At 34.0% G+C, this 13347-nt stretch overlaps 1 protein-coding gene across 1 annotated transcript; it reads right to left on the bottom strand.

Moving 5' to 3' along the window:
* Positions 1 to 6528: 6528 nt before the first annotated feature.
* On the bottom strand, positions 6529 to 9212 carry LOC114178581 (glycine-rich RNA-binding protein RZ1A). The gene is made up of 4 exons (XM_028064581.1): positions 9058 to 9212; positions 8076 to 8192; positions 7220 to 7778; positions 6529 to 7132 (listed from the first exon to the last, which is right to left on the bottom strand). Exons 2-3 carry the CDS (start codon positions 8184 to 8186, stop codon positions 7242 to 7244), a joined length of 648 nt encoding a protein of 215 aa, XP_027920382.1. The 5' UTR covers positions 8187 to 8192; positions 9058 to 9212; the 3' UTR covers positions 6529 to 7132; positions 7220 to 7241.
* Between the last annotated feature and the right edge of the window lie 4135 nt (positions 9213 to 13347).

The raw sequence follows: 13347 nt of genomic DNA, 5'->3' as shown, positions 1-13347 counted from the left end.
CTGCTATGCGGAATCTCGCAATTAGGGTTTGCGATGGCTTGGTTCAAATATTGCAGCGTTCAGTTTTCTGGCATGGTGGACGTGTGTTGGCCAAGTTCGCTAGTTCGTCTGCGAGGAAGAATCTATGGCGCATTCTAGATCGTTGGGTTCGTTCCAATTTGTTGCAACGAGATTTTGGTAAAGAACTGGTTCGTTTTGTGAGTGTAGGAACGTCAACGAAGCTATGTCAATGGTGATTCAAAGGTGTTGCGTCATTTTCGATATGCTCGTGGTCATGCTTCTCGATTTGCTCCCCCAGCATTATTCCGACGTAGTTCATATGGTGAAGATGATGTGGATGGCTGGAGTGGAAGGACAAAGAAAAGGAGAGAAGGACCATTTCTGCATTGGCTGAGCTTAAGAAATAGATAGAGGAGTTTCTAGAAAAATAATTTATTTGGCCATAAGGATAGAAGCTCAAGGTTGTGTGCCAATTACAAGCAGCTCAACCAGATTACCATTAAAAACAAGTATCCTTTTGTCAAGGATAGATGATTTGATCGACCAGTTGTAGTGTTTTCAAAGATTGACCTAAGATTTGACTATAATCAAATCTTGGTGATGGATGAAGATGTACATAAGACAATTTTTTGGTCCAGATACAAACACTATGAATATGTAGTGATGTCGTTTGGGATGACTAATGATTTTTCTTTGTTCATGGATTGCATGAATAGAACATTCATGCCTTTCTTAGATAAATTTGTTGTTGTATTCATAAACGACATTCTTATTTATTCCCAAATCATTAAAGAACATATTAGCACAATGTTGAGTATTTTAAAAGAGAAACAACTATATGCAAAACTGGCAAACTGTGAGTTTTGGAAGCAAAAAGTACAGTTTCTAGGACATGATGTTTCGGTTTAAGGGATATTAGTAGATTCTACCAACGTGGAGGCAATGCTTATGTGGGAGTGTCCTGATATAGTGTCAGCAATAAGAAGTTTTGTGAGATTAATGGGGTATTATATAAGATTCCTAGAAGGATTCTCCAAGATAGTGACCCCTTTTACACAACTAACCTACATGGATCAACCATTTGTATAGACAGACAAGTGTGAACGGAGTTTCCTTGAAATCAAGAGGAGGTTAACCAATGCCCCGATATTAGTCATTCTTGACATAAGTAAGTCTTTTGAGGTTTTCTGTGATGCTTCTCATCAGAGATTGGATTGTGTGCTAATGCATGAGAAGAGTTGTGGCATATGCTTCATGTGAGATTGATGACTGTTTCATAACAATCATTTCTCAGTAAGTGTACTGGTACGTAGTAGTATTAACAAGTGTCGTATCCACATGGATTTAACAAGTATATTAGTAGTTTGATTTTTGGGTTTTTTGATTGATAGAGAGTGCAAGTAAATAAAAATAGTAGTAATTAGATAGATTGAGTGGAGTAGGGGCTATGAATTGATTTCATCTCATCTTCTTCTACTACACCACTACCATCTTGTTTACTTACTATGCAAATCATTCAATACCTTGGGAGTACTCTTTCTATGTAGATTTAGGTTCATTCCTTATACATTAGAACCTAAAGACTCCAAACCCAGTGTGATTCCTCAACTCCTGGTAGAATGAGTCCCTACTTTAATGTGCAAGACTCTTTCCTCTAGCATCCACTTTGGTATGCCATGAAGCATCCAGTACATGTTTGATGATTTAATTGGACAACAGTTTGAGATTGGTTTCCCAACTCAAAATCCAAACCAGTTAAATAAGATTAGTGATCAAGTCATCATTTAGCATAAATCAAATCACAAACAATTGAATGAAAGCAAAGATAAATACCCAAGAAGTAAAAGTGAATAGAATTAGAATTGATTACATCAAACTTGGACACGAGGGAATTTAGCTACTCAGAATATTACAATGCAATTCTAGCAACATCTACACATAAGATCTATACTAAGAACATCTTTCTCGTGCCTCACAGACCCTATTTTATCCTACTATTACATTGTGGAGTCTCCACTCAATGCTTGAAATGAGGACCCAAACTCTTTATTTATAGGAATTTTTGGATGATGCTAAGCCCAACTTTTGGTGTTCAGCCACAGGGGGTTACTTCATAAGTGAGTTTCCTTCTCAGCTCAGCCCCTTGTCCTAGTGCTTAGCACATGACCTTTCCTTCTTAGAAGGGTTTTCTTGGCTGCTCAGCCTCGTGGATTTGGGCTCCAGGTTTCCTTGCAAAGAGGGTTTCCTCATGAGGCTCAACTCCATTTATTATGCTCAGCCAGAAATTCCAAATATGTTGTCTTCTTTTCTACTTCCATGGCTTAGGTCTAGTAATGTAGCTTAGCTGCATACTTGATATTTTCTTTTATTTTTACTGCAAAATAGCAAAATATCATTATAATTCATAAAACTCTATTTCTCAATATCTCATTTTGTATTTTAAGCTAAGGAGATTTGTTTTATATACAAAAGCACCATTTGATACATGATAAGTGTCAAATTCAAATGGAAAATTTACTTATTCTTAACATTTATCAGAGATCTTAGAAATTTTAATAATTAGAAAAATATTCTTATATGGTTAAATATTTTAAGTAAAAGATGAAAATGTTTGTTAGTTATAATTAGAGGATTTATTTTATTTTAAAATATTTTCTAAGAAATAAGATTTGGTGAATAATTATTGAATTAGAAAAATATTATTATATATTGTTAGATATTAATTGATATTGTCGGATATTGTTATATTGTTACAAATTAAAAGAAATCTTGAGATATTGTAAGATATTATGAGATATTCTTATATATTATATATTATTGTTAGATAATAATAGGTGAGACTAAAATATTGTATTTCCCTTAGAAATATTAGGCTTATAAATATATGGGAGAACAAGGTTTAAGGGGAGAGTTTTAATAGAAACGACGGCAATTCAAGGAAGAAGGAAAAAATTTTTAAAGGACAAGTTTTGAAGGCGAAGAAGGGAGAAGTGAAGAGTAAGAGGCGAGGGAGCTTACATTCTTGTTTTCTTTTTTCTTGTTTTCTTTCTTGTCTTTTTGTTTGTGTGTGATGTAGTACTTTATATGAATCTAATTTGTGGAGTAGATGCTATTTAGTATGATTATGATGACATGTAAATTTGTTCTAGTTTGGAAATGTAAATATATATATATATATATATATATATATGTGTGTGTGTGTGTGTGTGTGTGTGTGTGTGTGTGTGTGTGTGTGTGTGTGTGTGTGTGTGTGTTTGTGTGTGTGCGTGTGCGTGTGTGTGTGGTGACTTTGTGAGAGGTGGTGAAAGGTAACTCTGCATAGTTGCACCAGAGTTAAACTTCTTTGGGGCTCTTGAGGATAATGATGGGAAGTGACACGTGTGTACTTCATTGGGGAAGCTCTCGAAGAGAGTAATGGGAAGTGACACCTATGTTGGTAAGTTGCATGCGAGAATTACAACTCAATTTCTCAACGTTGAGTTCACTGATGGTTTATTATATCCAGTAATGACATGTTTTGTATGGTTGTGTGAAACAATTGGTATAATTATATGGTGTTGTGAGCCATGTGGATATGTAAGGTTTGGGTGAGTTGTTATATTATGATTGATGTGTATTCTCATTATGATGTTTTGATGTTTGTATGTTAGCTCACCCTTCCATTTTTGTATGTATTCTATTTTTTGTTACGATGATTATGTAATATATTTGTATATTACATGGGAGCAGAGGATGATTTTGGTAAAGATGCACAACAATGAAGAATGAAAGTTGGCAAGACAATAGAATAATAGAAAATTCTTAGAGTTTTAATTTTATTGTTAATTTCATCAATTTATCAATAAATTTTGAAGGTAAGATATTGTTTATTTTTATTTATTTTATCTAATTAAGTGGTGACATTTTTTTTAAAATACCTATTTGAAATAAGGTTGTTCATGTAGTTATAAAACATAGAAAAGCAAAAATTTTTGGATGTTACACTTCAAGGCATCTGAAGATTCTTAAGAAAAAGTATTCTACTCATGACTTGGAGTTGACAGTAGTGATGTTTTCCTTAAAGATATGGAAACATTGTCTTTATGGTACACAATTTCATGTATTTAGTGTCATAAGAGCCTGAAATATTTGTTTAATTAGAAAGATCTAAAATTGAGACAACAGATATGGATGAAGTTTTTGAAAGATTATAACTTCCAGCTATAGTATCACTCAGGAAAGGCTAATGTAATGGCAAATATGTTGAGTAGAAAAGCAGTTCATATGTCATCTTTAATGATAAAAGAGTTGGTAGAAAAGTTCAAAGATATAAAGTTGAATGCGAAGTTGGGTGATTAGTTCTTCTCAAATGGCTTCTATTAGTGATTTTCTTAGGTTGATCAAGGAAAAGCAATTAGTAGATTCTAGATTGAAGAGTACAAGTAAATTGGTGGGAACTAATCTGACTAAGGAGATTGAGGTTGTGAGTAATGGAATGTTAAGGTTCAGAAAGGTCATGTGTATATACATGATGATGAAATGATAAAGAAAATTATATTAGAGGAAGGTCATAAAGGTCATGATAACATGCATCATATCATGACTAAGATGTGTATAAAGATCTGAATGAGTCTTTCTAATAATCAAGAATGAAGAGGGATATAACACAATATGTAGCATCATGTTTATCTTGTTAAAGGACTAAAGTAGAGTATCAAAGGTCAAATGGTATGTTGCAACAACCTGACGTGCCTACGTAAAAATAAAGATAGCATAGCTAGAGACTTCATTACCCATTTGTCAAGAGAGGAAATGTTGTTATATGAGTGATAATGGACCACTTAAGGAATAATGCTCATTTTTAGCGTATAAATCTAAGGATGTCAATTACAAAGTTCACTCAGTTGTATAAAAAAGGTGATGAGATTGCATGGAATGTCATCTAACATTTATTCGCTAAAATTGGATGGTTACAGCTGATGATTTTTTACCTCCAATAACCTTTTTAACTATCCTTAACAATGTCATAATAGTTAACATTTTATTTTCATTTGGATTTATTCAAATAAAATGAAGAGCTTTATAAAATGATTAATTTAATTAATTAACCAAATTGTCTAAAAATGTAAAATATCCTACTAAAATAAAGCAAACATACATGTACAACAAACTAAAATTAAAATTATATACGTTTAAGTTAAAGCAATTTTTAAACATAAATTTATTGTAATTATTTTTGTAACAAAATCATCTCGTTTAAAAGAGCATTTTAAAAAAGATGTACATATTTAATCAATAACCGTGCCACCAAAAAGAAAAGAAAATAAAAAGGAAAACAGGCTTCTAAGCATGAATTAAAACAGAGAAAAAAAAACATTCAAAAACAATTTCAAAATAAAAAAAGAAAATGCTTTAAAAATTTAAAACTAATCCACATGCTTGTAGCCTCACCACGAGATAATGGTAAATTTTACAAATTTACCCATTTACATAATTTCTTATGTAAATTACACCCACCTGGTAAAAAATCAATCTCTATGTGCTGCTTTCTTTTTGTCAGGTCAGGGGCATACATACTCAAGTTAATTCTATCCTCGTATCATTTCGTGCGTCAATATGTAATCAAAAGCATAACAAGTTTTTAATTCTATATATAATCAATTGTTTTTCCTTTCAAAACATCTATTTATATCTATTTCAAGTATTTATAAAAAAATAACTCGATATTCTTTATACAATACAGTGACATTATATCAAAACTAACTTAGTAGACACGTGAAATAAAACTGACATAAAAATTAAACCAAAACAATTAATTTCTTAGATATCCAATTTGAAAACAAATTAGTCAGTACTCGACTAAAAATATTGTCATCAAATACTTATTTAAGCCAAGATTAAAAGCATGTAACAATACCCATAAGGCATGGAAATTTGCAAAATTATACAAATATGAAAATGGGTCAGACAGAACAGGTGAATGAAAACAATAGATTGAACAGGGTTTGGCATTTCACATGACAACAGATATATAGACATAAATTTTTAGCAGAGAGCATGATAACCAAATTACAAATTTCTGGAGATAAAGAACCAATTTCCTTTGATAATGATAGTGAGAAGGTTAAGTAAGGCGGCAATCTGAAATCTGATATTAACCTTGAGGTTGAAGAGCATGGAAATATGGGAGCAAAGTGAGGTTTCACTAGCGCTCTATGGTAAGACAAACTGGATCTCAGCAAACAAAACATTACATGCAGGCAGGTAAAAAGTTGGATGAGAGCAATCTTCCACCAAATAGAGCAACAACGTAAAAAAAGCAATGGATCATAGTTGCTCAACGGATCATGATCTCCCAAACAAAGTGCCACAATCATAGAAAAAGGAACCCCTTTCCATCAGTGCCCCGTGAAGAAAACAAGAATGGTATGCATATTTGAGTGCAATTGTGGGTAGCCATTTGCAGCTGAAAAGATTTTTTATGTTTTAAAAACCATGCATGTCCAATAAGCAACAAAAGAACCCAATGATGAATCCAAAAAGACCACATTAAGCCAAGAATCCTGCCAAAAGGTCAATAGCATTAATAAAGCGCAGGCCAAAGCAGAAATCTAGCAAAGAAGAAAGTAGGTGTGCTAGACAAATATTCAATAATTTACCGGCTTGACTACTTTTACTCAAAGATCCTGAGACGGGATAGCCAAATGGGCATTCTACTTTTAAAACTTCCTTCTCCCAATGAGAAGAAGCAAAACTCCACATTTGGACCTCCATCTTGGTCTTTCCAAAACCCAACACCAACAAAACTTTCCAATACGTCTTAAACTGAATCAGGTAATCCAGCAGCAAATATGTCATACGCAACTCCCCATGCATTAAAGTCACAATTCACAAGATACCCAGCAGCAGCAATTATAGATAGCATAGAGCACAACATCGAATTTGACCGCAAGTCAAGTATGCATAAGATTTCACTAGACCAAAAGATCAGCATTTAGGAACATAAAGAGTTTGCAAAATGTGCTGAGTATTGCATATCAAAATACTGGTATCAATGATCCATCCAAACAACAATCCCAGAAGTCCAGAGCATTGTGAAGTGGGAATGAAAAAGAAAGTTGAAGCATTGACAGCGACCTCTTCAATTTTAAAGCTGTAAAAAATCACAATTACAACTTCATTAGAACCACAAACACAAAGGGCAGAAAGGAGATATGAGAGATCATTACATGCTGAATACCTCACTGAAAGATTAAATTATATCAACGAAAGCCTCCTGATCCCCGTCGCTCTCGCTCATATGGTCCTGCACGATCACGATGATATCGATCATTTCCAGAATCTCCATGACTACCGCCATCCCTGCTGCGCCCCCCTGAAGAACGGTCTGCATTTCTATCTGGACCATAGTGACCACCACCACCACCACCACCTCCACTGCTTCCACCATATCTACTTTCCCTACCACCATACCTTCCACCACCCCTGGACCCTTCACCAGGGCATTCCCTAGCAAAATGACCAGGTTTTCCACACTTAAAGCATTCACCACCATTAGATCCTCGGCCCCCTCCACCTCCATAATCTCGGTTACGATCACGATCACGACCACGCTCCCTGTAGCGATCACCATCATCTCTAGTTGATCCTTGTTGAGGCTGGGCTCTATCAACAGTAATAGTCCGCCCATCTAAATCCATCCCATTCATAGCATCAATAGCCTCTTCCATTGCTTTCTTATCATCAAATGTGACAAATCCAAAACCACGTGAACGCCCAGAGAACTTGTCAACAACAACCTGTTTCAAATATATGATGAAAGAGAACATTAATAATTTCCAAAACAAAAATAATGCTTAGATTCTAAACATATTACACATACTCTTTGTATTTTGTTCATTTGATTTGGTTATAAACAAGTACATCAGATATGTAATTTTACTCCTAGAACAAAAAAGAGAGGATAAATTCCAGATATCAGCAGAAAAGTACAGCATAAACCAATTTCTACGCAAAAAAAAAAAAATTGATACTGATAACAATAGTTTCAGCTAGATGAACTACAACTACTATAGTTATAATATGATACTGGTCACCTTTGCCTCAACAAGCTTGCCAAACTTTTCAAACGTATCCTTTAATTTTCTATCAGATGTTGACCATGCAAGGCCACCAATGAAGCAGCGATACTCTTCCACATCAGACATTTTAAACTGCATAAATGCAGGAAGACAAGCATTAATACTAATGTTTGAATTAACTATGCAAGATAAGCCATCCCACCATCTAACAAATAGCTGGAAGTACCGGTCTCTATTAATATAGCCAATTAGTTTTCAAAATTTTAAGGAATCAATTTTCTTTTATGAACCAAAAGACAGCATAATACTATGATTAAAGATATTGCCCTACTTGTGACAATTTACATCTACATTTCAACAGAATAAAAATTTAACGGAAAAAAAAAGGTGACTATTTCCTGGAAGAAAGCAATAAAAGTTGGCTATAAAGCAATCTTGTGTATCCATGTATCAATGCTAAAGGATTAAGAAATGCTGAAAAAAAAAACTTCACCATAACACATTTTAAGGGCACGGCTCTTCACTCGGTCACTTACTAATCATATTTAAAAATTGAGGGAGAAATTTTCAGGGAAGAATTTTTTGTTCAAGTTTTTATGTATAGTGTAGCAAAAAGACAACCTGGGCAAGAAAAACCTAACTAGGAATAAAAGCACAAAAAAATAACCAAGACACAACTATGATTGCAGAAAAATTAAAACAATAAGTCAAATTATTAAAATTCAACCTATATAGTCCCTTATGCAAGCAGAAACCTTTACTAAAATTGAGAATTTTAGGGACCAGAATTCAGGCAAGCGAAACAACCCCGTAACTTCCAAACACAAAATTGACTAAACTCATTATCATATTCAGCTTCTAATTGTTGTTGCTAAGCGAATTAGGACAATTAGAAACCACTTTCAATCAGAAAGATACGAATTTGAATTGAGGGAGTGAAAGAAGAAGAAAATCAAGGTTAAATACAAAATTAGGTAAATAAAAGGGAGAAAAATACCGATGAGTGGAGAAGTAGTTCCGGGCAAACACGCGGAAGGAAAACCTAACCGAGCCGAAGCGGAAAATGAAGATGAAAGTTTGCGGAAAGACAAGTACTACATATATACAGCACTAACACCCTCGTTCCTAGGTTACCCTCAAAATATGACGTGTTTTTTTATCTATTTTTCATTTTACCCATGTTATATTTTTTTTTATAGGCTTAAGAGTATTTTTACTTCTTAAAAGATCTACGAGTTTTTTTTATTTTATTTTACTCTTTAATTCTTTTATTTCTATAAAATGTGTAATTGCTGTTCCTAATATAACATTTTTGTTTTGATTTTTATAAAATATTTGTCTTCAATTTTCATTCTCCAAAATTTTAAATTATTATGTTTAGTCTTTTATATATATTTTTTTTAAGATAGATAAATAATAATTGTTTTACACATCTTTATTTATGGTGTAGTAACATTATCACAACTATTATATGATCCGGCTCGACCCTTCACGTATTGATCATTTAATAAGCCAACTTAACCTGACTCACTTATTAGTAAGCCAAAAATATTTGAACTCGACCCAGCTCACCATGGGTTGGTGAGTTAAACGGGTTGGCTCACGAATTCACTTAATTAAAAAAATACAATTTTTTTCAGTCAAAACTAAATTATAATTCTAATTAAAATCTAAATAAATTTTAATACAATTCAAATACAAACCAAAATCACAAAAATACAAATTATCTATGTGTTGGCTAAAAAACAATCTAACATGACCTAAATGCAAAGTCAAACTTAACAAAAAACACTTGAGTAACCCTTCATTTGCGGGTTGGTGAGCCAACTTGGCTCACCACTAGTTCAATTCGGGTGAGTCGGGTTCTAGGTGAGCCGGGTCAAAAATCAATCTGTATTGAAATTTGTAAAAAAAATTTAACCCAACCCGACTCAAAATCGTAGTGAACCGGATTGGCTCGCGGGTTCCAACCCATTTTGACAACTCTATGACCTTTATAATGCTTACTTTATATTTTTGTTTAGCAAACAAATAGATAAATAGGTCATATAAATATTAAGATTCAAAAATAGTAATTTTCAATTTTAAAGAAATAAAACAAACTCCAAGGATCAAAATAAGATTTTACTAACTTTATAGAAATTAAAAACATGTTTAATTCGGTTTTATATTTTAAATTGATTAACAATAGGTTTGAATTTTAAATAAATATAATTTTTTAAAGATATGCAAGACATTTTTTATAAAAAACAAATAAAAATTAACAACTGTGATATTAAAAAAAGGTATAATTACTAATTTAGTCCTCTAATCTTTTGATTTGGTTCATTATAGTCCACTTATTATTTGTTGATTCAATTTAGTTCTCCAATTATTTAAAAAAGTTGTTTAAGGTCCTCCAGTTGAAATTAACAATGTCTTCGTACATGACACGTGTGTCAAGTCGTGAAATTTTGAAATAAAAAATTATAGAATTTCATTAGAGTAATTGGATTACTTAAAATTAAAATATTAAAATTCACCTAAAAAGTAAGAATTTGAAAATTTTCTTATTTTTAAATTCATATTTTGATCTTTGTAGTTTGGTTTAACTTAAGTCTGGACTGATTCGACTCGACATAACTCAATTTGATATGGCCATTACTCAATGTCTCGACCCAACTCGACTTGACCTAACCTAATGCAATTTCTTTTACCTGGACCCAAACCAAGTTAGATTGAATCGAACTTGATACCATATGAGCCTAGCCCAACTTCGCTCAACCTATACCTAGGTCGACTCACCTTGAACCGCGTTGGACAAACTCAGCTCGATATTGGTATGAGTCGACTCAACTTGACCTTGGTATTGATCGGGTTAGGCTAGATATGGTCTTGATCAGATTAGGATCAATCTAAGCCTAGTTCAACTTAGTTAAACGTGAGTTGTTTTAACTTGGATGGAGGTTGACATGTCCTAACTAAACTCAACCTAGGTTGAGGTTGACTCATCAACTTAGGCCCAAGTCAACTTGGCCTGACTCAATTAACTCATGTTATACTGACTCGACTGAGTCTAGGTCAACTTGTGTCGTCTTTGTCTTGTGGATGATCTAATGACATGGGTCTAATTGGAGCATCCAATAATCTATGCATAATCTTTTATGTCTATTTTCCAAAACTTTTAGCATTTGTTCATGTTCTTACTATTTCTTCTTATAAGAAAGAAGAAGAGGATGAAGTAAAATAGGAGAAATATGAGTTGTTAACGTACAAATTCATATAGTAAAGAAACTCACTCATAAAAAGTTGAGTTCATCCTTAAAGAAGGAGAATATAAAAAATCTCACTTATTTAAATATTATTTAATTGTCTTCGAAATTTGGAAGTCTGAACGAACTTACTCACTCTTGAGTTTCTCAAAAGATAAAATATAATCTCTTATTTCAAATATACTTAATCGCTTCTAATAGATAACAACTCAATTGTCTATATCCACCTATTTAATTGAGAGAACTATAAAAAAGTACAACTTCCAACGATATAAAAAGTTTACCTTTATTTTCAAATTCTCAAAAACCTAAACAAATTATTATTTACAATAATAAAAAAACCTTTAATATAATGATGATTTATGCAATATAATAATACTAATTTTAACTTGTGGTTTAGTACAATGAAAGAAAGCTCTTATCTTATTTTTCTCTTAAAATGGTGACATAGTCATATGAAAAAATATATTTTAACTTTATTTAACATGTTCCTAGAATGTAAGACCCACCTTAATTTTTATTCCTTTCTGCCCTAAATTTTAAGGACCTATCCTGAGCAGATGGCCTTGATGGGTGGTCCATAGGGTGTCAAGGCCCTTAAAGCAGCCAAGACCCCCATTATGCACTCACTTTGCCAAAAACAATGGTTGACTCATCTTCCTTTTCAAAACAGAAGCTCTGCTAGAGTTTAGAGCTCCGCCATCTTAAAGCTAGCTCGACCTCGTCTCTTCTTCACGTAAGTCGTATCTCACTCACCTTCTTCCATTTCTAACTTATTTTCGTGATTCCAACTGAGGGTCATCCTTATAACCTTGTTCCCTATCTGTCCATCATTTTTCCAGCTCTAAAATCTACTCTGGGAGCTGCTGCGTTCGTGGGCTTAGAGTCGAAATAGTTGCTAACTCTTTCCAGGTAAGGGAAGCTAGGTTTTCGAGTTTCGAATCATTTTTGGTCTGTTTTTGATGTGGGATGGACTGTTTGTTGTTGTGATCATGTGGGATGCCTTGTGTGGTGATTTAGATATAAAAATGTAGTTGTGCAGGGAGAACAGCGGCGAGATCTGATACTCTCGCCCAAATGAGCTTGTCTTGCCTAAGCGAGACTGACAGAGACTCGCTCAGGCCTTTTGCGCGAGTTGTCGCTCAGGCGGGCTATCATCGTTTTAAGCGAGAGGATGCCTCGCTCAGGCGAGAAGATCTCGCCTAAGCGAGCTAGTGCAGAGGGCCATTGTTCCAACTTGTCGAGCTCTCGCCTAGGCGAAAGGAGCTTGCTTGGGCGAGAATTCCTCTCGCCTGAGCAAGACCTCTCGGCCTGAGCGAGAGTTGGGCGAAATGATGCTTGGGTACTATTTCCATCTTTATTTTTGGGTGTTTAATACATGTTTGGTTGGATTGTTATGTTCAAGTATGAAATGAGTGAATATGCATGAGTAAGATGATGTATAAGTTGTGGATGGTGGACTTCGATGATTCTTGGCATGAAATGAACATGAAGTGGTTGGTTATCAAAGTGACATGGTATTGATATGAAACACAATTCTATATTCATGGTTTGAGAAGGATGAATGGGTATGGATTTCAAGAGTGGATATGATTGAGGATTTGGTTGTAAAGGTTGGCATAAGAATTATGTACATGATAAATATTACTTGATTGATTGAGTATGATTGGTCTGTGGTCAGTGCGTAATCCCATGAGTCTTTAGATGAGACCTCATGGTTGTGCTTCAGTGGTCGGGACGTAATTCCATGACCCCTGTTAGTGGGAGGGAGTCCATGGTGGTGTCTCATCTATATAATTTGGTAAGGATTCAAGGTAAGGTTGTATCCTAACACTCTAAGGAGTCAGTTAGTTTCACTTAGAGCGAACTGACTCTTGTGGTGAGAGTAGCAGGAGGTCTGAAATCCATTAAGGGCTAACCTTGTGTGTGAGGGTTGAAACATTGTAACACTTAGCTCGGGGATGAGCAGAGAAATCCACCACAAGTGCAAGCATCCGCTGAATCCGACTAAATTATATGTATATGGATGAGTCGAG

The sequence above is a fragment of the Vigna unguiculata genome, chromosome 3 (genome assembly GCF_004118075.2).
Source record: "Vigna unguiculata cultivar IT97K-499-35 chromosome 3, ASM411807v1, whole genome shotgun sequence".
Taxonomy (NCBI): domain Eukaryota; kingdom Viridiplantae; phylum Streptophyta; class Magnoliopsida; order Fabales; family Fabaceae; genus Vigna; species Vigna unguiculata.
This window is presented reverse-complemented; position numbering and strand designations above follow the sequence as displayed.